The sequence below is a fragment of the Dermacentor andersoni genome, chromosome 4, assembly GCF_023375885.2.
Source record: "Dermacentor andersoni chromosome 4, qqDerAnde1_hic_scaffold, whole genome shotgun sequence".
In the NCBI taxonomy this organism is placed as follows: domain Eukaryota; kingdom Metazoa; phylum Arthropoda; class Arachnida; order Ixodida; family Ixodidae; genus Dermacentor; species Dermacentor andersoni.
The window spans coordinates 116,905,046-116,927,199 of record NC_092817.1 but is presented as its reverse complement, the minus strand read 5'-3'; the positions used below and the strand labels follow the sequence as shown (position 1 = coordinate 116,927,199).

General features: G+C 44.0%; 1 protein-coding gene across 1 annotated transcript; it reads left to right on the top strand.

The window, feature by feature from the left end:
- The first annotated feature begins 13,327 nt into the window (after positions 1-13,327).
- LOC126537406 (uncharacterized) lies at positions 13,328-15,615 on the top strand. Its single transcript, XM_072287640.1, has 3 exons — positions 13,328-14,490; positions 14,698-14,935; positions 15,146-15,615. Exons 1-3 carry the CDS (start codon positions 13,328-13,330, stop codon positions 15,479-15,481), a joined length of 1,737 nt encoding a protein of 578 aa, XP_072143741.1. The 3' UTR covers positions 15,482-15,615.
- The last annotated feature ends 6,539 nt before the right edge of the window (positions 15,616-22,154 follow it).

The window sequence follows — 22,154 nt, the reverse complement described above, 5'->3', positions numbered from 1 at the left end:
TCACTCCCCAATCTACTTACTTTGAAGGCTGAGAATGACAAACTTGCAGGAGTTCGTTGAACTCATTTCTTCTTTTACTATTTATTTCTGGGATCTTGAGCGCTGCAGTTCTTATTTTCAAGCGTGTGCTTATATCCCCAAATATTGCTCCCAAAGGGACACTTATCTGTTCATCATCTATTTGTTTTAAAGGAAGAACCCCTCGCCATGTAACCATCGTGTACGAAGGAATGGAACGCAAGAAAGAAAAGAAACTTCTGTCTTATATGGCAGGGTCAGCTGCCTTCTGTGCTTTCGTTGGTCGCATGTTGGCTGAGAATGCCTCGCTCTCAATGATGCAGCCTAGCTATCAAAGCGGCCAAAATTAAGCGGTCCGCGCGATCGACAGGAAACTGTTAACGCTCGTTCGCGTGCTATAGTTAGTTGGGCATGGTCACAATAGGGCGCAGCTTGACAAGACGACAAGCAGCGAAGTAATACGGTGACTTAGGTTTGTCGCAGTTTACAACTGCAGAAAGAGTAACAAGCTATATAATCACAGACACTTGTCGTGCAACCGTAATCGCGTTCACGCAGTAAACCAGTTTAGCATACGCGACCATAGGTTGGCATTCCCACGAGTAGGCTGACCCATGCTCACGCCACATTCATATCGACGGCGCGAGGTCAAGCATTCGAGAGTGGCGGCGGCTATGAGCGGATGTGAGTATGAACGGGAGTGCCAGTTAAAGTAAGTACGAACAAACGCAAGTTAGCGATGGTCAGTCTCAGTAAACGTACTAGCGTGAGTGTTTGCCGGCGGGTGTGAGTAAACATGACTCTATATCTATCTGAGTGGCTGCTGGTGAATTGGGGTTAACATGAGTGAGGGGGCCATTAAGTGCGAACGGAATCGACTACGAACGCGAGTGAGCGTTGTCGAGCATGTGTAGGAACGCGAGTGTTTTCGACGACTGTGAGTGCACATGAATGTGAGTACATTACCTAAAAAATTATTCGCGACTGCGCATGAGAGAGTATCCGTTTGTTCTGCCGACCTATGTACGACGCTATAGGCGTACCACGATATATGTCGAACAAGTCTGCCATCTCACTGATCACCAAATGTGTTAGATCAGCGTCTAAGCTACGTCTATGCGAAGCCATAGGCTAAAATAGAATCTAAAACAGATGTTGTCGTAGCTGTTGATTTCGTTTTGAGGCAAACGTATGCACGAACAGCTCGACGATAAAATATTAACAAGGAGGCTCCTATACAACACACATTCTTGACCCTACACTTACCCCTCTGGATGAAACATTGCCGGTCTACTCTGCTTATACCCTTAAGACTGCTTTTGCCCTGCATTCACATCGACATTAAGAATAAGAACTACGTCGAATGTATGCTTGTGCGTACGATAGATCTACGTCAGCTGTATCGCGTAGAGTTGAAAAGGCGGCGCTTTTTCTTCAGTCTATGTAAGGAGCTGCCGAGCTTTCTCGTCACATTAACTAGTCTCTTCCTCGCAAAAAAAAAAATCCCTACGCCTAGCACTCCACATTGGCGCCCTCTGAGCCTTTCTAGCTGCAGAAAAGACCCTCCGCACTCCGAAACGTGCCATCAACGAGACTACTTCATCCTCTCCCCATTTTCTCATCTCTCCCTCAACCCTCACACTTTCTCTGTGGTGTACGTGTGTGCGTGTGTGTCCGTGTGTGTGTATGTCCGTCTGTGTCCGTGTGTGTGTGTGTGTTTGTGTGCGTGTGCGTGTGCGTGTGCTTGTGCGTGTGCGTGTGTGTGTGTGTGTGTGTGCGTGTGCGTGTGCGTGTGCGTGTGTGTGTGTGTGTGTGTGTGTGTGTGTGTGTGTGTGTGTGTGTGTGTGTGTGTGTGTGTGTGTGTGTGTGTGTGTGTGTGTGTGTCTGTGTGTGTGTGTGCGTGTGTGTGTGTCTGTTTGTGTGTGTGCGTGTGTGTGTGTATTCGCCTTGGCGGTGAAAAATGGCACAAATTAATTTCGGTGTCCAGCCGTCGTACCAGTGACAAATGTAACCACGCCGGAGGTCGGCGTAAGCTCTGAGAAGCCGAGTGTGTAACGGCAACAGACGCGGCCGCTTCTCATTATATCGCTATGTATAGGCGTGCGAGGTTGCAAAGAGCAGAAAACGTACCGAGGGATCCGCGAAATGCCGACGCCGCTTTATGAGCGGTGGCACCGAGTTCACGGAGTCGCATCAATAACGTGCCAGATGTGCCGTATGAGAAGGCGCCGCATCGCCTGTGCTTTCGTTATTTTTCTGAAGCCCAGGACCCTTGGTCAGTGCTGGACCGACGCTAGTGCGTGAGAACCACGAGACAAGTATGGCACGCCTGCTAGGAAGGTTGATAAATGTGAGACACTCAGAGACGCGAGTGACAGCACGGGTGCGGGCACGTGTACGGGACTCAGCCTTGCTGGTGGCTAACGAATTTACTCGTTTTTCGCACATCGCTCTTTTGTCGAAAAACGCATGCTAGGGACGAAGTTGTTTAGACATGAGGCTAGAATCCCTACGGCATCAAATTAGTTAATGTCATCTGTGTTGCAAGTTTCAGGTTGAGAAAAATAGTTTCCGAGTAATGGCGAGAACAAGATGAAGAGATTTATGACTATTCCAAAGTAGATCCCGAAGGCTTCGACTCTGAGCTTTTTGAATTTTACCTGTCATTCATGCAAACGTATGAACACTGTTCACTGCAAGATAACTGGATTCGTTTTCGTGACGAGTTTTTAAGACTGCGGGAGAGATACATTAAAAAAATGGATCTCTGAAACAGCAGAGAAGGCATGGTTTACCCGAGAGATTAAGAGATATCTGAATAATAAGAAACGTCTGTTTCGAAAAGCAAGAAGCGCCAAATCTGTTGAAGCTAAGTCAGGATATTTGTCGTTTTCTAAAGAATGTGCATTACATATTAAGGCTGCCAAATATGTTTTTCAACCAGGATATTTCGCAATTTCTAAAAACAGATCAGAACATTTTTTGAAAGGTCATTTCTCCCGCACCTACAAAAGAGTTACCTGTTCTCGACACTGAGTCTGGCGCTGCAATTGTGGTCATGGATGTTGCTGATCGGTTTAATTTATTCTTTTGTAGTGTATTTAATGAAGAAAAGCCCCTAGACACGTCAACACTGTTTTCTGATAGTTCTCCATTTATAGAATGTATTACTGTGACAAGGGACGGTATTGTGAAAGCTATTGAGCGTTTGCCATCGTTTTCTAGCCCTGGTCCTCACGGTATTTGTACGAAGCTACGAAAAAACACAAAGCACAATTCTGCTCTTATACTTACACTATTGTTTCAACAGTCCCTCGACACCGCCGAAATTCCAGAAGACTGGAATTTGGCACATGTGATACCAATATATAAAACCGGGGACAAAAACAAGCTAACAAACTATAGGCCTATATCCCTTACGTCTGTTGCATGTTAACAGACATGGTACATGGCTAGAAACCACATTCTATTTGCAAACCAGCATGGTTTTCAACGAGGCCGGTCATGTGAATCCCAGCTTCTTGAACTAACTACCGGCATTCACCACAACCTTCACGAACTTACACAAACTGACGTCATATTTATAGGTTTTCCTAAAGCCTTTGACCATGTGGCTCATAACCGCGTCATATATAAAATGAAGCTGATTAAAGTTGACGAAAAAGTAATAAACTGAGTTAAAGAATATTTAAGTAACCCACGACAAGCCGTCGTGATTAATAATGTCCGTTCGTCATTTCAACCTGTTCAGTCCGGTGTGCCTCAAGGTTCCGTTTTGGGGACCACTCTATATTTAATTTGTATAAATAATATTCATGAGGGTATAGACTGGGAAATCTGGTTATATACCGACAAATGCGTTTTGTATCGGCCGTTAAAATTTAAGTCTGCCAGTGTGAAATTACAAAATGACTTGAACAGGATTGAAAGATGGTCCTCAGACTGGCAAATGAGCGTAAATACCTCAAAAACTAAACTTATGAGATTTACTACTTGCAGTGAAATTACGAAGCACACATACTTTCTTAATGGTGAAGCTCTAGAAACTGCAGAATGATTCAAATATCTAGGCGTTCACCTTTCTCCGACTTTGTCTTGGCATAATCATGTGGGTTGTATTGTTTCCGCTGCATGGAAATCCCTTCGCTTCATTCGTCGTACGCTTCGTCTGGCTAATAGTGATACCAAGCTTCTTGCATACACCACCGTACTTCGTTCAAAGTTTCAGCATGCCTCATTTATTTGGAACTCGCACCAAACGCCTCTTATTACCAAATTAGAATCTTTTCAGAAGAAGGCAGCGCGATTGATTACAGGTAACTGTTCACAGCATTCAAGCATCACCACAATAAAACATGACCTAGGACTCATCCCATTGCAGACTAGAAGGAAGATATCCGTCAGCTTTCTTCCATCAGTTTTTTCATCACCCAAATAACTTCTCTTAGGCACACATCTTACCAGCCAAAAGGAAATTCCCACGAATTGATCCCGAATTTATGGTCGAACAACCATTTGCACGTACTCAACTACTGCAGTTTTCATCTCTGCACTTAGCCATTTCGGAATGGAATCATCTCCCAAGTAATATAGCCGAAATAACTAACCATATTATGCTCAAACAAGCATAATATGGAACATTCATTCACATTCATTCATTCAATATGGAGCATAATGAAACATTCGGAAATTAGAAACACCAACATTTTTTCTTGCATTTCTTCAAATGTCAGAGGATGTAAGATTATTGTTTGCATAATGTAAGAATTATTGGCGTATGATGTGGTCGAATGAGAAGAGATGTAAAGGTTGCATAGCATGTACGACTTCATATAAGGATATTCGACTTACATGCACGTGGCCTTATACTATTGTATCTTAATTGTTATTGTACACCCCCCCTCCCGCCCCCCTATGTAATGCCCAAGCTGGGCCTTTAGGGTAAATAAATGAGAAAAAAAAGTAGACAGACCAGATACCACGCGAAAATTCCTTCGCAATACACCACAAAACTTTATCTGACTTCCTTATAAAACTACAAAGGCTGTCCCATTCGTTTTTCAAGTGTTCTTTTTCTCCTGGTATGTATTTCTCGCACTTACTTCTACAAGCATTATATACCTACGGTTTTTTTGTTATTTCACCTGAACTAATCTTGCATTAGATGTTTCTCTTTTTCACTATATGCTAAGTTCACTTAGTTGTTAAAGTCATTTTGGTAGAAAAGCCTTAAGTTGTGAGCCTTCTACGTTTATTGAAGTTGTTCAATTATCCCCTGGCGCAAGACAACGTCACTTTCCAAACCTGTTTCTATGCTTTTTCTGTCACGAGCCCTCCGTGATTGGGAAAACTTTTTCGCGTTACACCCACTTCGCTTGTCTTTTACAAGACGTCATGAAACCATGAGAATTTCTTTTCTCATTTCACACTGGTCTAGCAGGATTATGACGAACAAAAGAAATAAATTGCCTGCGGCTTAGCTCAGCTAATCCTGGATATGCAAAGCGAAAGCTTGGTTTAACCTGGTTAAGCCTTGGCTTCACTTAATTAACTTTTGATTTAGCTGTATTATTATACTGAGGTATAGAATCATCGTTAAGCCAGGTACGACGGCTGCGCCTAGGTCGGTGGCTAGGCATGATGGTGATTAGGCTTGGGTGATTACGCCTGTTGTGCCACAGGGAAAGCGCAAGTGCTAGACATGCAGAGAGACGCCGCGAACATGTGCAGCGTCGAAGCAAAAACGGACAAGGTGCGAACGCGGTCGCTACATTGATCTCGATGGTGCGACGCCTGTTGCATTCCGGACCATCTCCAGTGAAGCAGCTCGCCGAGCGATATCCGCGGGGTGGTCAGACACCGCTTGACAACGACGGCTCAAAGCCCGCGGCTCCCGCGCAACGCTCAGAGAAGACGGCCCGGCCTCGCAGCGAGTCAAGTGGTCAGGCGGCTACGCAGCTGCGGAGAGCCCATGCGAGAAACCAATAGCGGCGTGGAGCTCGGCGCGGCGAGTAACCTGAGGCGTTGTCGACTTGCTCGACGTGGTTGGTAAAGCTTTAGCTTTAATATCAGCATTGTACTCCTTCGCCACCTGTAGCCCTCCACTACTTCTAAACATACTTCTGGCCGGGCCCACTTCCCTAGTGTGTCACTCCACAAGATCTCCCCACGTCAAAGCGAGGTGTATGCACCAAATGTGCAATGCCAAACAAAACTATTTTTTTTCTTCCTTTCGTTATAACCGAAGAGTTACTCGTTCAGAAATATGTAGAAAATGGCTGCCCACCAATCGTTCTGGCATTCGCAGCTTGGAGCTGCCGGCGAGAATATATTTATTTGCACATGATAAACACTTTCTCATGACAGTACAACGTTGGCAAGCCCTTGCGGCAAGCATAAATTATCGCTTTGCCGACACTTCTTCCATAAAGATTCTTTTTAGCAGCATGTTTAACTCCCTGTTACACGCCACCGCTATCTTCGTCCAGCCACCGCAAGCTAACAAGTGCAAGCGGACTATCGGAGAAGCAATCGCTACTCTCCTCACGTGGTTATCTATTTTCACGGTGCTCGTGTGGCCCTGCCGACACCCTCTGCACTTCTGCCAGCTCAATCAATCAATCAATCAATCAATCAATCAATCAATCAATCAATCAATCAATCAATCAATCAATCAATCAATCAATCAATCAATTAATTAATTAATTAATTAATTAATTAATTAATTAATTAATTAATTAATTAATTAATTAATCAATTAATACAGCTCTTGTTAGTCAATAAGATAACAAAAGCTTATCAAGGTAGGCAATACAATTCGCTTTGATAGCATGTAAAAGTGACGTCCTAAAACAAAGGAGAGCGTCTGATTGGGCTGATCGAAAAGCGTTGCGCATCTCCGTTCGTGCGTTTGTATTTATTTTATTTATTAATTCAGTGTAGCTACATCGCCTGCACGGCATTATCGTAGGGGTGTTAAAATACAGGCGGTTCACAATGGAAAAAATATTCAGCAACACAAAAAGAATACATCAGTAAGTACAACATTGTTTAAGCCCTCAAATAGAAAAGCGGAAAAGCGGAAGACAAACTAACAAAGCACCAAACAACGTAAGTAACAAAGTAACTAACAAAAAAAGTAACAGAACATTCAAGGAATATGGCTCTCAACGGTATTTTCAATATTAGATGCTGCCATCACTTCATTAGGGAGCTCATTCCAATCGTTAATCGTTTTAGGACAAAATGAATACTTAAACACATTGGTACGGCACTGATAAGCTCTAATTTTGTTAGCGTGGTCTCTCCTAGATCAAACGTAATACGGCTCGTTAATGAACAGTGTTTTGTCGATACGAGTTTTACTTTTGTGTATATTGTAAAGGAATTTCAATGTTAGGATTTTTCTGCGGGAAGAGAGAGTTTTCCAACCCAACCCATTGCCGTTTTTCGGATCCTATGATTGCAAAATTATAATTTCCGGTTATGAAGCGTGCTGCTTGCTTCTCGACGCGTTCTATTTTGTCTGTGAGGTTTTTTGTGTACGGATCCCAGGTAACGCATGCATAATATAGAATAGGCCTGACGTTTACTATATACAAGGTTGCCTTCAGTGATGAAGGAGAATGCTTAAAATATTGTCGAAAAAAGTGATGAAGACGGTAAGCTTTCGCGCTAATTGAGTTAACATGATTAGTCCAGTCAAGCGTTTCAGAAAACGTAACTCCGAGGTATTTAACATGCTCAGTGGTACTGAGTGCAATATTATTTACGCAAAAGGAACTGGGGAATTTTTTTCTCTTTTTTTTTTGCAAACTGCACATGGTAGCATTTACCGGTATTCAGAGTCATCTGCCACTGGTTGCACCAGATAGACACTTTTTCAAGGTCGTCCAGTAAGGCAGATATATGGGCATGACATTTCACTGTACGATACATGACACAGTCGTCGGCATACAGTCTAATGGTTCCTTTAAGGCCGACTACTAAATCGTTAATATAAACAAGAAACAAAAGTGGCCCAAGCACAGAGCCCTGAGGTACTCCCGATAGCACGTGCATTGGAGCTGATGTCACCCCATTAAGAACACCTTACTGTTTGCGCAGGTGTAAATACTCCTTTATCCAGCCGAGAATACGTTCAGGAATTCGTAGGAATTGTAATTTTAAGCAAAGCAGATTATGTAGGACGACATCAAATCCTTTCCGCAGATCAAGGAAGAGTGCATCTGCTTGTTCTCCATGGTCCAGGCCGAGTGCAATGTCGTGCGTTAATTCGCTAAGCCGTTACGCCGATTTGCAGTTCGGAGCATGCAATAAAATACGAATAAAATTGGTTCACGTTATAAGGCGCCTGGATAATCACGCAGAATTCATCAGCTAGTACAGAAGGACAATTTTAAGATTTATAAAAAGCTGACGAAGATAACAAATAACGTAATTTATTCTTCCTTGGTCGCGGATACTGTGACATATCTTCACAAAAACTGTTGGCTTTATTAAGCATGTACTGCATCAATCAGCCCACTTTACAAATTTTTCAATGCGATGCATTTCTTTGGCCATTCGAAACCAAGGTCAAACGCGAGGCCGTCCAAGGTCACAGAGGCATCCGATGCGTACCGAAGCGGGGAGGCAGGAGGCAATGCGACAGGCCCAAGACATATGCGAGGACATGGAGCGCGAGCAACAAGAGAAGCGACGCGCTGCCCAAGAACCGCGGCATGCCAAGCGAGCGGCCACTGAACAGGCCACCGAGATCAAGCAGCCCTGATTGGAGGGCTGCCACTTGCTGGACGCGGACGTCGCTTTTCAAGCCTGCTTTGTCGAAGACAAATTTGGCGAGGCGTCTGCGGCTGCTCGCGGTCCTCATGGTGACACAGCCCGCGCATAAGTCGGTCCTCAAGCGGGCGTTTCTCCCGGAGGACGCCAGCTAGTTCACGCTTTTCGCCACGTGCAGGGGAGAAATGCTTCGCATTGACTTCGATAACCATCGGGCTGCTTCTTTTAGTAATTTTTTTGCAGTTTGAATCGTGTAATGTTAATGCATTCAAAATTGCATCTTAGGGTAAATCATAAGGAGCCAAGAAACAAAGACACCAAGGACAACACAGGGGAAATTACTTGTACTAACTAATCGAAAAGCGGGCGCGCACTCTGGCCACGTCGCATATCACTTTCAAGATTCGGCACCCGCATGGCCGCGCCGTAAGCTGCAGCCGCCGGGGAAATGCACATGGCTCGTGGCGACGATTTTATTGGCCTTGGACTTTTTACGGAACCTCGCGGCGATGGCGACGTCGACGCCGACGGCAGAGGTGCGCCTGGAGTGCCCATACACTTGCTATCGCAATAATATCGTTTCTTGGTTTACATTCTTGCTTATTATTACTAATACTTACACCTGCAAAACCGCACGTCATGTATGCTCAAACGCACATAGATTAGGAGTAAATCACACCAAGAACGCTTCGCTTTCACTTTACGTAGTTGCGTACCGCAGTTGATTCTGCCTTTTTTTCCCATTCAAAGAAATTCCTCCACCGAGTGGGTTTCCGAAGAAATTATTTACATATTCGCTATTACATCATAAAAGCAAAATGTAAATGATCTAATGAAGATCGCCTCGCAGCATTAGGAGCGTGAAGAGGGAACGATACGTTGAGTACGGGAAAAAATGAAAGAGAAAGGCACATGTACATGTTTTCAGGCTTGTCTTGGTCATCGGCGAATACACTTTCAACTGCAGCGCTAACATGCGCCTTACCTGCTACATACGTTGCGGTTCTGGTACAATTATTAGTTTACTCGATTTACAGTCAACTTGCACTTTTCCGGTTGCCCGCAATCGCTTGTGGATCAACTTAGGTAAATCTCTTTTTTTCGCGCCGGCCAATCATTTATCCGTTAATATGCAAAAATAAATGCGTGTAGTACTGTGCATGTCTGCATCTATACGCAAGAAAATTACGCATTTCAAATTTTGCAGGTACATTCCAAACTCCTCGAGAGTGTGGCCAAATTAACTCCGAACTAGAAACAGCGCTTCGTTTTAAATATTGGTGCATCATTTCTAAATTTGTTTTGCACTGCCCGTTACAATATAAAAAACACTTTACGATCTTTTATGAACATAACAGAAGCCCGTAGAGATCAACATTTCTTTGAAAGTACGTTGGGCATGCGCATTGCGCGGCGAAAACACTCTTATTACATCCTATACTGCTGTGTTCTGTAATGCATTTGTCAAGTTGAGTTCCCGCAGTTGATATTTTGCGTTACGGTCGAAAGCTCCTTCGCAGCGCATCTGCTTTCTACCTTCTAACACTAATGCAGAGAAACAGAAAAGAGATAACGCGTTAGGCTTTCACAACTTCGTGAAGGCATCGCGTCGACCTCAATTGCGAAACCCATTAAGTTTTCGAGCTGGCGTAATCCTTAACCTTAATTAAACCTCACGTGGTTCTCACGTATGACTTCGGCGGTGATGCGGAATGCAAAGTTGTTTGGACAGGAAAACTTTAACGGAATTCATAGGCTGCGTAGGGGAGACGTGAGGAAATGCGCTGCGTTTAGAGCACCTATTTCAGGAGATGAGGCCGGTTGGGGTAACGCAGGGTTAAGTGAACGACCTGACTATGTAACGACACAACCGCCAAGTATAGTCAGCGAGAAAGAAGTATGTGGCTGTAGAGGCGCGATTACTGTCATTAAGAGCGCTATCCACGAGAGAGTATGTGTTCAAGCACTTTGTGAGAAAGCGGCAATCGTCGTAAAGGTAAATTGCAAATATCCGCGGTTCGGTTGTTTAATTACACAGGAGCTGAGGGTCGGCAACACGTTTTCCAAGTGTTTTACGTAATCTGTGGGTTCGCAGGTCGCTGGTACTGGTTGCTATCTCGCCTCGTGGTTTCCTGTGGTGCTCCTGCTTGTCCTTTCGAGAAGTCAACTCGAGTTGGACACCGATTTGAACGGCTTAGCCAGTGTTGTTTGTTGAGAGCAGAGGTGGCTGGAAGTTTTGATATGCGACGGGGGTGAAATAGTATTTATTGAGCGTTGAAGTACAATGTATACGTTAATTTTTTTTCATCCTGCGAGGCTTTCTCTTTACCACAGTTACGCAGCTACGCTCGTCCTTCGACCATGGCGAAAGAATTGTCCCCCCAAGGTTTATTCCTTTTCCGCAGTGTCGGTGCATCTCAGGCTTCAGTGACCTTTTTGTAAACAGCAGAATTTTAACAGTGCGACACAGGAACACAAAAGCAACGACCAGACATGGTTATTTATCCCCTGGTTCTTTTATGTAACGCTGTCGAGAGTGACAAGCAGCTCAACCAAACACGTTATTTACATCCATTGACTTCGTAGAAAGTACTTTGGGTCTTGGAGCTGCCTCCGATGCTACGCAACTCTGAGATGTCCTGAAACTGAATATATAACTAAGAGTTATCGCTGTCACTGGAAGACTGGTGAGTGTCATATGAGTAAGTATTCGCGTGTCAGTCTCATGGACTACATAAATCGACGAGACCGGCAGAAATAGTTCAATACCCTAACGAGCTGAAAAATCGATTCATTTGTGGTTGAAACTTGCGTGCAATGATTCCACCGCGGTGACACCGTTCGGTGGAAAAGTTTTTCATGATTTTGGCTTCTAGCGCGAAGTGAAACACGGACACAGAAAGGAGCAGACAGGACGAGCGCTAACTCTCAACTAAATTTTTATTAAAACGAAGAACATATATATAGGTGATTGCAAAAACCGTAGCAAAAGAACATGACAAGGTAAAAAGCATCAGTTTAACATATCAGGGGGTATCGAAGTCAAAGAACAAGAATTACTTCAGATTAGTACACGTATTGCGAAGGTACTGAAATTCGCAATCTAACAGAGACAACGAAGCATGACTGACGCAATTGTCTCCTAATCTTTTTATGTGGAATGCCTCGATAATTTTCGCGTGGTTTGGCATCTGTGTCTAGAAAGAATTTTCGTGTCTTCGAAGAAAGGTTTGCAACCACAATCGAAACAATGTGCCGCTAAATGTGATGCATTGGGGTTGTTTAGTGAATGTTTGTGTTCTTTTAGTCTAATGTTAATGCACCTGCCACTCTGTCCAATGTAAGCTTTCCCACACTCGAGTGGAATCTGGTAAACTATACCCGTGTTGCAAGGTACTAAAGGGGACACATGTTTAACTCCGCAATCATCTTTTCTTTTTTTGCCTTCCTGTTCAAGTCTCCTATTTATCAAAGGGCACATGTTAGACAACTTGCGTGGGGCCGAGAAAACGGTACTGGCGTCATACCTATTGGCCACATTCCTTAAACCATGGAATAATCTATGTATGTAGGGTACTACAGCAAACTTTGTTTCTTTTCTCTGTTTTTCTTGTTTCTTACCGGGGCTTTTTACCCATTTTACAAGTTTTTCGCAGGTTAGTGATAATAGATGCACTGGATAGCCAGCTTTTCCAAGCCTTTCTATCTGTTGTGAAAAACTTTGTTGCATATTGTGCGGACATGACTTAGTAATGGCAGACCTAAGAGTTGAATAAGCTATCCCCTGTTTAACAAGTTTAGAATGGCAAGAAGAATATTCTAGCAGTGGCTTCTTGGCCCTAGGCGAATAATGCCAACAGACATGCTCATCCTGGAACGTTAAGCACAGATCTAGAAACTGTAATTTGTTGTCCTGGATAATCTCTAGCGTGAAACCTAGGCCCCCACCACATTCCCTAAAAACTTTTAAAATATCCGTAGCTTTCTTGGTGTAGTTATCGCGAGAACAAAATACCAGATAGTCGTCTACGTATCTAAACGCATGCACCGCCAAATCCTTAAGATTGTTTTGTAGTTTTCTATTAATGCGACTTAGATAAATGTCACTCAAAACTGGAGCAACTTTAGAACCAATACAAACTCCCGATTTTTGTACATACATAGAACTACCCCATTTTACAACGGTATTCCCTAAGTAAAACAACAAAAGTTCTAAAAAAGATTCCACGGGCATCCCACAGTCCTGAGTAAACCGGAACTCATCATTGTTGAGCGTCAGTGCTTCTTTAACACTACACAGTAGTTCCGATTGCGGAAGCGAATAAAAAAGGTCCTTAACATCAACACTGATCGCTGAGCATTTACCTGGATTATTTTCTGTTAGGAAGGCTACAATTTCTTCCGAATGTCTTATCAGGAAGGGGTCATCAAGACGAACTGAAGACAATACATTATGCAAAAAAGTTGAGACTGTGTACTGCCACGTTCCTTTTTCAGAAATAATGGCTCGAAAAGGAACTTCCGGCTTATGTGTCTTAGCACTAAATTCTTCAGGGACAGGCTACTGGTTTTGTGCGGCAAAGCCCCATCTGCGGAAGGCCAACGACGATGTTTTCGGGAATGGATTAGGATCGCAGAGCAGGCCACGGAATTCCTATGGGCCCATGCTCGTCTTTCGTTACCGAAAAAGAATAAGACTACGCGGGACCAAGGAAAAGTGCTTGTGCTCGGCGGTCAACAACTCCCAGCTAACATCGAAAGCACTCTGCGCAAGGGACCAAAGTTTGCCTGTGAACCTGAACTGTCACCTCCGGAAAAGGTCAGCCTGTCTAGATCCATTTCTCGTTGGGTCACTAAAGACTTTCGACCAAGGTGTGTGACTGAGTGCGTTGATGTGATCGCGAGGACTGTACCTCAGTCCAATAAGTCAGACAACCTAACTGGTGTGTCGCGGTTTTTCGTCAAGCATGAGCTTAGGTTGGTTACTGCGGACAAAGAAGGTTTCTTTGTTGTTGTTCCTCAAGAATTGTACGCACAAAAAGCTAAAACCGCTATTGACAAAAATTTCGTTCCAAAAATTACCAATTTAAAGAAAGTGAAAAAAACTGCCATTGACTTGCTTGAGAAATTTGGTCTGGAGCGCCTCGCGTCGGGAGTTAAACATACCAAGGGTCTCCACCTCGACATATTTTTTAGTGCTAAGACACATAAGCCGGAAGTTCCTTTTCGAGCCATTATTTCTGAAAAAGGAACGTGGCAGTACACAGTCTCAACTTTTTTGCATAATGTATTGTCTTCAGTTCGTCTTGATGACCCCTTCCTGATAAGACATTCGGAAGAAATTGTAGCCTTCCTAACAGAAAATAATCCAGGTAAATGCTCAGCGATCAGTGTTGATGTTAAGGACCTTTTTTATTCGCTTCCGCAATCGGAACTACTGCGTTGTGTTAAAGAAGCACTGACGCTCAACAATGATGAGTTCCGGTTTACTCAGGACTGTGGGATGCCCGTGGAATCTTTTTTAGAACTTTTGTTGTTTTACTTAGGGAATACCGTTGTAAAATGGGGTAGTTCTATGTATGTACAAAAATCGGGAGTTTGTATTGGTTCTAAAGTTGCGCCAGTTTTGAGTGACATTTATCTAAGTCGCATTAATAGAAAACTACAAAACAATCTTGAGGATTTGGCGGTGCATGCGTTTAGATACGTAGACGACTATCTGGTATTTTGTTCTCGCGATAACTACACCAAGAAAGCTACTGATATTTTAAAAGTTTTTAGGGAATGTGGTGGGGGCCTAGGTTTCACGCTAGAGATTATCCAGGACAACAAATTACAGTTTCTAGATCTGTGCTTAACGTTCCAGGATGAGCATGTCTGTTGGCATTATTCGCCTAGGGCCAAGAAGCCACTGCTAGAATATTCTGCTTGCCATTCTAAACTTGTTAAACAGGGGATAGCTTATTCAACTCTTAGGTCTGCCATTACTAAGTCATGTCCGCACAATATGCAACAAAGTTTTTCACAACAGATAGAAAGGCTTGGAAAAGCTGGCTATCCAGTGCATCTATTATCACTAACCTGCGAAAAACTTGTAAAATGGGTAAAAAGCCCCGGTAAGAAACAAGAAAAACAGAGAAAAGAAACAAAGTTTGCTGTAGTACGCTACATACATAGATTATCCCATGGTTTATGGAATGTGGCCAATAGGTATGACGCCAGTACCGTTTTCTCGGCCCCACGCAAGTTGTCTAACATGTGCCCTTTGATAAATAGGAGACTTGAACAGGAAGGCAAAAAAAGAAAAGATGATTGCGGAGTTAAACATGTGTCCCCTTTAGTACCTTGTAACACGGGTATAGTTTACCAGATTCCACTCGAGTGTAGGAAAGCTTACACTGGACAGAGTGGCAGGTGCATTAACATTAGACTAAAAGAACACAAACATTCACTAAACAACCCCAATGCATCACATTTAGCGGCACATTGTTTCGATTGTGGTTGCAAACCTTTCTTTGAAGACACGAAAATTCTTTCTAGACACAGATGCCAAACCACGCGGGAAATTATCGAGGCATCCCACATAAAAAGATTAGGAGACAATTGCGTCAGTCATGCTTCGTTGTCTCTGTTAGATTGCGAATTTCAGTACCTTCGCAATACGTGTACTAATCTGAAGTAATTCTTGTTCTTTGACTTCGATACCCCCTGATATGTTAAACTGATGCTTTTTACCTTGTCATGTTCTTTTGCTACGGTTTTTGCAATCACCTATATATATGTTCTTCGTTTTAATAAAAATTTAGTTGAGAGTTAGCACTCGTCCTGTCTGCTCCTTTCTGTGCCCGTGTTTCACTTCGCGCTAGAAGCCAAAATCATGTTATCGTACCAACTCGCCCAACTGTCTATCCTTTTGGAAAAGTCTTTGTTGGCATGGTTTTGATGAAAACGTGTGGCGCGGGAACATTTCTCCTGTGCGCTTGAAAACTGTGGCCCTTAATGTGTGAGTATATGGTAAAACATCCAAATTTCTGCATCAACATTAACTGTTATTGAGGTATACGGACTATGGCACGGCAGTTACTGAGTGTAAAACTTACAGGTGTACATAATAGGGAAGTACTAATGCAATCACTTATTTTTGGAAAGCGCCGTCAAGCCCACATTTAAAATAAGAATAGTGGGTATATTTTAATCGTTTAGGTGCTATTGAGTCAAGGGATTCACAGTGGTCTATGTACAATAATTTATCCCTTGCGAAAATGGCAATCGTATGCATTTAATTTCATGTAAGAGCGTGCTGGGTTCTAGCCGCGCTTTTGTTAAGGTATGTTATAGACGAGCGAGCAACGAGACATGCCTCATTTTCCACGCCAAATTACATACAGCCATTAGGCAGCCTGCTGAACAAGCCAAAAAAAAACCGAAACTGCCTGACTTGAGCAATATTGATTTCAAGAAGAAACCCGTATGGCGTAAAAGCGACTAAACGAGAAGGAGAAAACGGTGAACAAACTCTAACCGCCTGATATATTCATGCATATATTCGCGCACTCTATGAAAACTTGCTCCAGAGCTGATAATTACTCGGTTATCCGAATGTTCAAAGAAGTTCGCCTAGCTCGCTGTTCGCGCCTGTCAGAGCGACGACGCTGCAAATCACATGCTGCTTTAGCAAATCCGCGCCATTGCGTTTCCAAATATTCGGTATGCCAGCTAGGCTCTCAAACTGCATTCCACTCATTTCCCTGCTCCTGAAAATGTGCGCTAGCGGCAACATAACTAATAACGGAGCAATTACGCGGGAAATGGGACCAATCTAACGACTTGCGCCATGATTGCGGCGTTGTCACCATTCCATCTCTTCCCACTTCGAACGCAGATTGCGTAAGGTTGCTGGATCTTCATCCTTTCTGCATAACGCATGGCGTCGTCCTGAAAATGATGGTCGCAAGAAGGCACAAAACAGTGTGCGTCGGGCAGGGCGGGATGCTTAACGACGAAATATCACAGAGTGGTGATGCTACTGCGGTGGAATAAAGTTTTTCTTTTCCTGGGGAGCCACACTACGAGCACGCGCTTGATTCCCATATTCACGTAGAACTGATGGGTGCAATGTAGGGAAGAGACAACCGACACCCAGACAGTAATTTACGCCTTACACGCTTTGCTGCCGGAGGGAGAGCTAGCGAGAAAGCGGAAACGCGTCAAAGCGTTTGCTGCAATGAGCGCGAAATGTCGCAACGGTAGTGTTCACTCTTGACGGACGCCAGCTGTGGATCTGGAGGCGAATGGCGTGGCTTTGCCCAGCTATAGTCGGATCTCGCAGCAGCCTGGACGGATAGAGCAACTGTTTCTTGTCTCGCACAGCTCTTGCTTATTTCACCATCTTATCGGCATTTTGAGCCCTATGCGTTCCCTCCTGCGAAAGGGTAGTTTCTCCGAGCAGCACGAATTCATACTACTCCTGTTTGCGTTCCTGGTCATCGTTAACCTCAACGTGATTCAAGTCGTTCCTGCGAACGAAAACTAACCCGATTGCTCTGTCACCGGTATTGCCAACTATGCGTCAGTGATCAGGAACTACTTCTCAGTATTTTATTCCTAGCTTGTTGGCTTCGCCGTGCAGGCGTGGCCTTTCATAAACGCTCCAATCAGCATGAAATGTTTGCGAACTCTCAATGAGTAAGTGTCGCCGTTGTCTTTCTAGTTGGCAAGTATTTCCCAATGTTTTGCTTTCACTGCATGATGCGTGAATGAGAGGATACGCCACTGCGTCTGACCAGGCCGTAAGCAACCCACTCATAAGATGGGAAGCTTCTCAATGGGGAAATAATACGTGAGCACCTTAGAGGCTCACTCAATTACACCACATTGGATGGTGAACCAGTTTATATCACCTTGTTGACTTACTGCTTTCACTAGAAATGTTGACTCTTTAGACACCGTGTATCATCGCGTGGTAGCCTTTTTTCTTACTATTACGAGGTCTGCCGCTTGGAGTTCAAGCAGTAGTACATATGTCTTCCCCCTCGTCAACACAGTTTTTCTCCCTTTCATTATTGCACGTTACTTGCTGGACTCTCTTCCCTTGCTATATTTTTCGTCAATTTTGATATAGTGTAAAAAACTATCACAGCGGAAAGGTAGTTTGTCTTCCCAGTCCCTCCGAACAAATACAGTGCAGCTGCTGAGGGTAAGTAATTTCTGTGCGTGAACAAGATAGCGTCTTTTCTTGCCTTGTTTTTTTACTAACACGGCAAGATTATTAGCAAGGAAATTGTTTAAAAGGTGCTAAATTAAAAGAGACCTCTAGCTATTATCAGCCATTGCGGCGCACAACCAGATACGCCATCCGCCGTCTAAGAGAGAGAATGAGGAAGAGAACTGTTGTGGTCCCTCTCAAACACCTGCATAAAACTAGTCTGGCGAGCTTGGCTGGGAGGCTTCGATTCAGGCAGCGCTTAATGCCGCCTTGAATTCAATATATGAGCGTACAGAGAACGAAGAATTACTGGAATGCACAAACAGCAGAAGTCACACTTTCCTAAAAAATAAAAAATATACAGAACTAATGCACATGCTGGGATTTCTGGAACACGAATGTTTAGGGATGTGGTTAAATTAATGCTTTACTTTACAACTAACGCAGATTCCTATAATTTTGTGTACTTTCATGATACTCAAGGTGTAATCTCATACAATGTCTACGTTTGTCCACCACAGAAAATTCGTTAAGTACGACTTACACACAAGCTGCAGACATGATAGCTTCGGAATGTAATTGGCATATAAAAGAATAATGGCATCGTCACGTGAAGACATAGCCTGATGACGTAATCTGATGACGACTTCATGTCAATTGTGACCTCACGCGATGGCGTTTTTGTAAAGTGATTAGGTCACTTAACACTGTGCGCTTCCCGCTTTTTTGCAATGTCTCCGGCATCGGTCCCCATTCCTGTGTGAGCACTGGTCACGAGGACACGAAAATTCCGAGCAACTGGAGGTTAGCAGCTTCGTTGGAAAGATGGTATTTACATCGCTTTTGGCTCTGCTTGCATTGATGCACGGTCTCCCACAGCCCGTAAGAACCTAGTGCTTCAACTTCACACTTCGGCGCAATCGTGGAAGTAATATTACCTGGCGCACATCTCAAGGATCTTCTCGATCTTTTTGCCCTCTGAAACGAATTCTTCGACGGTGTTGGGCGAGCTGCGTATCAAACGAGTGAAGAGCTCTTGTTTCACACCGCGCTTCAGGAAGCGAACTTGCTGCTCTTTTGACAACTTGGCATAGACTCGGTGAAACATGCGAGCCATCTCATTCGTAAAGACTGCGATGCCTTCATTACGTAGCTGCACACGGGCTTCCAGCGGAGAATCGGTCCGTTCTTCGCGGACAAAGCTCGTGAAGGTCAGCTGGAATCCGCCCCGAAACAGGTCCACGATGATAGCGTAGACTCTCGATTCTTGAACCAGGTCTTGGAGGCGTCATTCCTGTGATAAATAAACATGCTGTAGCTTTCCTTCGCAGTTCCAGTTAATAAACGTAGCGCTGCTTTTGTGTGTCGCCGGCCAGCTTCCCGCGTGTTCAAACGATGAGCCTCGGAAGGTTGGTGGCTCCGTCGGTTGTTGCCGAACGATAGCTGCAGCTGACACCGGAACTGCAACTGCGGCTGCTTACTGGGCCATGATCTTCCTGGTCTTCTCTAGTATAAATGCGTACTACGCCAGGAATTTTTGAAGCCTGTAGCTAACTTGCTTTTGTGTTCGTTCTCTACAGCTTGGGCTTTTGCCACGGCTTACCGGATTTATCCGGCAGACAACGGAGCACCTCCACTAAATGTCACTTTGTAGTGACGTTGAAGAACCTGACAGTGGCACAAAAAGTCGCGAACGCTAATTTTTTACCCAGTGAACTTGTCTGTAAGGTACAAGTGACACCCAAATCACAATGAAATCATTGCAGAATATTGTCGATCGTCAAAATCTTATGTGCAGGCCGAGCGCTTCGGCTACGTGACTCATCGTAAAATAAAGCGTAATTGCTGGCTCTGGCGTGCATTTCAGAGTGTACAACACTTTTCGCGTCGCACACGCGGTCTAACTAAACAAGGTGCCGACCACAATGAATAAAGTTACAATACATGATTGCAATTCTTTCGTAGCGTTAACATTGTAAACGTTAGACGGGGTAAAACGGTCATCTGAAAAACTAACATGTGCACATGTCACTATTGGTTTCGCATCAAGTTCCTTGCATGCTTGATGTGTCCAATTCACGGAGAAAGTCTGAGTAAATGAGAGCCAATATAGGTCAAATTTATTTGCCTTGGTGTGGTTCTGCTGAGGGAGCTCGAGTAAGTTCGGCCGAGTACAAATTTAGTACATCGGAATCTCAGGTCAGGGGACCTGACTGCGTAGAAATTTTGGCAAGTCCGAGTCTTATTGCGCCCGGCATGATAGTATTTTGGCGAGTCTGAGTCCAGGTAAGGCCCTAAGCAAAAATGTTCATTTCTGAGTGAGTCTAAGTGAGTTCCATTTATTTCGGTGACCTATGCTAGGGCATTTGTGCGGCTTGCGTAAGCAGCATCTTGCGCACCCCCACACTACAATAGCAAAAGATCCATACGTGCTACGTTTGGTTAGGCAACGTGACATTGAACAAAATTTAGCTGATACAAAAGGTGCCCAGCCTCACAGCTATAACTAGCAGGTTTTCGTCATCTAAGTATACAAGAAAGCCTCAAAAAATAGTGAGCACATCAAGGGTCACATTAAGGGTCGAGCTTCTTTCGTTTCATGTGTTGTAGGCATGTATTCCTACACCGAGAATTCTGAAACTACTCAAACAAATTTTCCGTTAATCAGTTTCCCTTAATTTATAACAAAAGATCTCATTTTGGAGCTTTACACTTGGGACCACTCCATGTTAGATACCGGCCAATGAGCGATTACATGCCACGTGGTGCCATATAGTTATGTTTACCAGGCGTAAGCTCATCAGTTATTTCCCAATCACCTTTCAATTTACGCTAATGATACATTCTTGCTCTGTGCCTCCCGACTGAGGACATCACATCATATTGAGGAAGAAGAGTCACAGCCTAATTCTTTTGCGTTTAGACGCCCCAGGAGCGGTAAGACAGCGATATGTCCCTCGATTCCTTCATCTGTCCTCTGCATGCCTCCCGTTCTTTTTCGGATTACAGTACTCTGACTCTACTTGTTGCGGACGCCTTTTGCGTCACATGTCCTCGTGTCCAACTCACCAGTGCAAGCACTATCTGGTTTACCAGAGTTCCTGCGCTTTCTCAGCACCAACTCACATACAGCTCACGCGTGGCATATTGTTTAAGCGTTTCTGCCTCTATTTTTCAAACTTTCTTTCGCGAGAAAAGGCCATCGTTTCCCTTTCGTCCCTTGTGCCCTCAGAAGCAAAGCTAATTATATAAACTCTCTGCAGGACTACGCTTGTCGAAGGAGTGGCACTTATTTTTCACTTATCGACCCTTTCATTGTTTCTTTCTCTTATTGTCTTCTTGCTCGGTATATTTTTCTTAAATGTCGCTACGTCCCCTCTTTGTCTTACAACTCACGTACGCGTTGTCCCTGAGCCTCCAGCACGTTTGTCAAAGTTTTCCTTGGTTTGTAGCAGCGGGCGACAAGTGAGCTACCAGCTCCATGTTTGCTAGCGTGTGTATGTGCACTTGTGTCTGGAACACGGCGTCACCCACACTGAAGCTGTGGCTAATGTGTGCAAGAGACACGTTTTCCATCAGGAAGTTCTACTCCGAGAGGTCAAGTTAAGCGAGTTTGTTCCTACGCGTGGCGGTAACAAGCCAACGTTGTGTTTTCGGTACTTTGCTCTACGCCTCTATAAGAGTCAAGTAAGAAAGAAAATGAAGAATTTACTAAGTGCAGTGGTCACGCCACCATATGTAGAGGCGATTCTGTAAGTAAATTTACCTGGGTAGAAAAACACAAGCATGGACATTTCAACCTTATAAACTTGGAAATAAGCTCGCCTGCAGAGTTTTGTTTCACTGGACCAGCACACTTTCTGCCTTACTGCAGCAGAAACATAAAAAAAAAACATAAATATATCAAGTACGAAGCCGCAGCAACTCGTGCACTTGTGACCTAACTTGGGGATGTTTCTTGCAGGTGAAGCTGTTCCATGGGGGAACCTGCCTTCCTTGAGCACCTGAAATTGAATTTAGTTTTTCTTCTGCGCACATTGTCGCCACAGAGCACCCAAGGAACTTCCAAACCGTACATCTTGTTAGAGTTAAGTGCTCAAATTACTGATCTGCAGCACGCTCGACGAAAAAAGCGTCCTAGATCAATAGG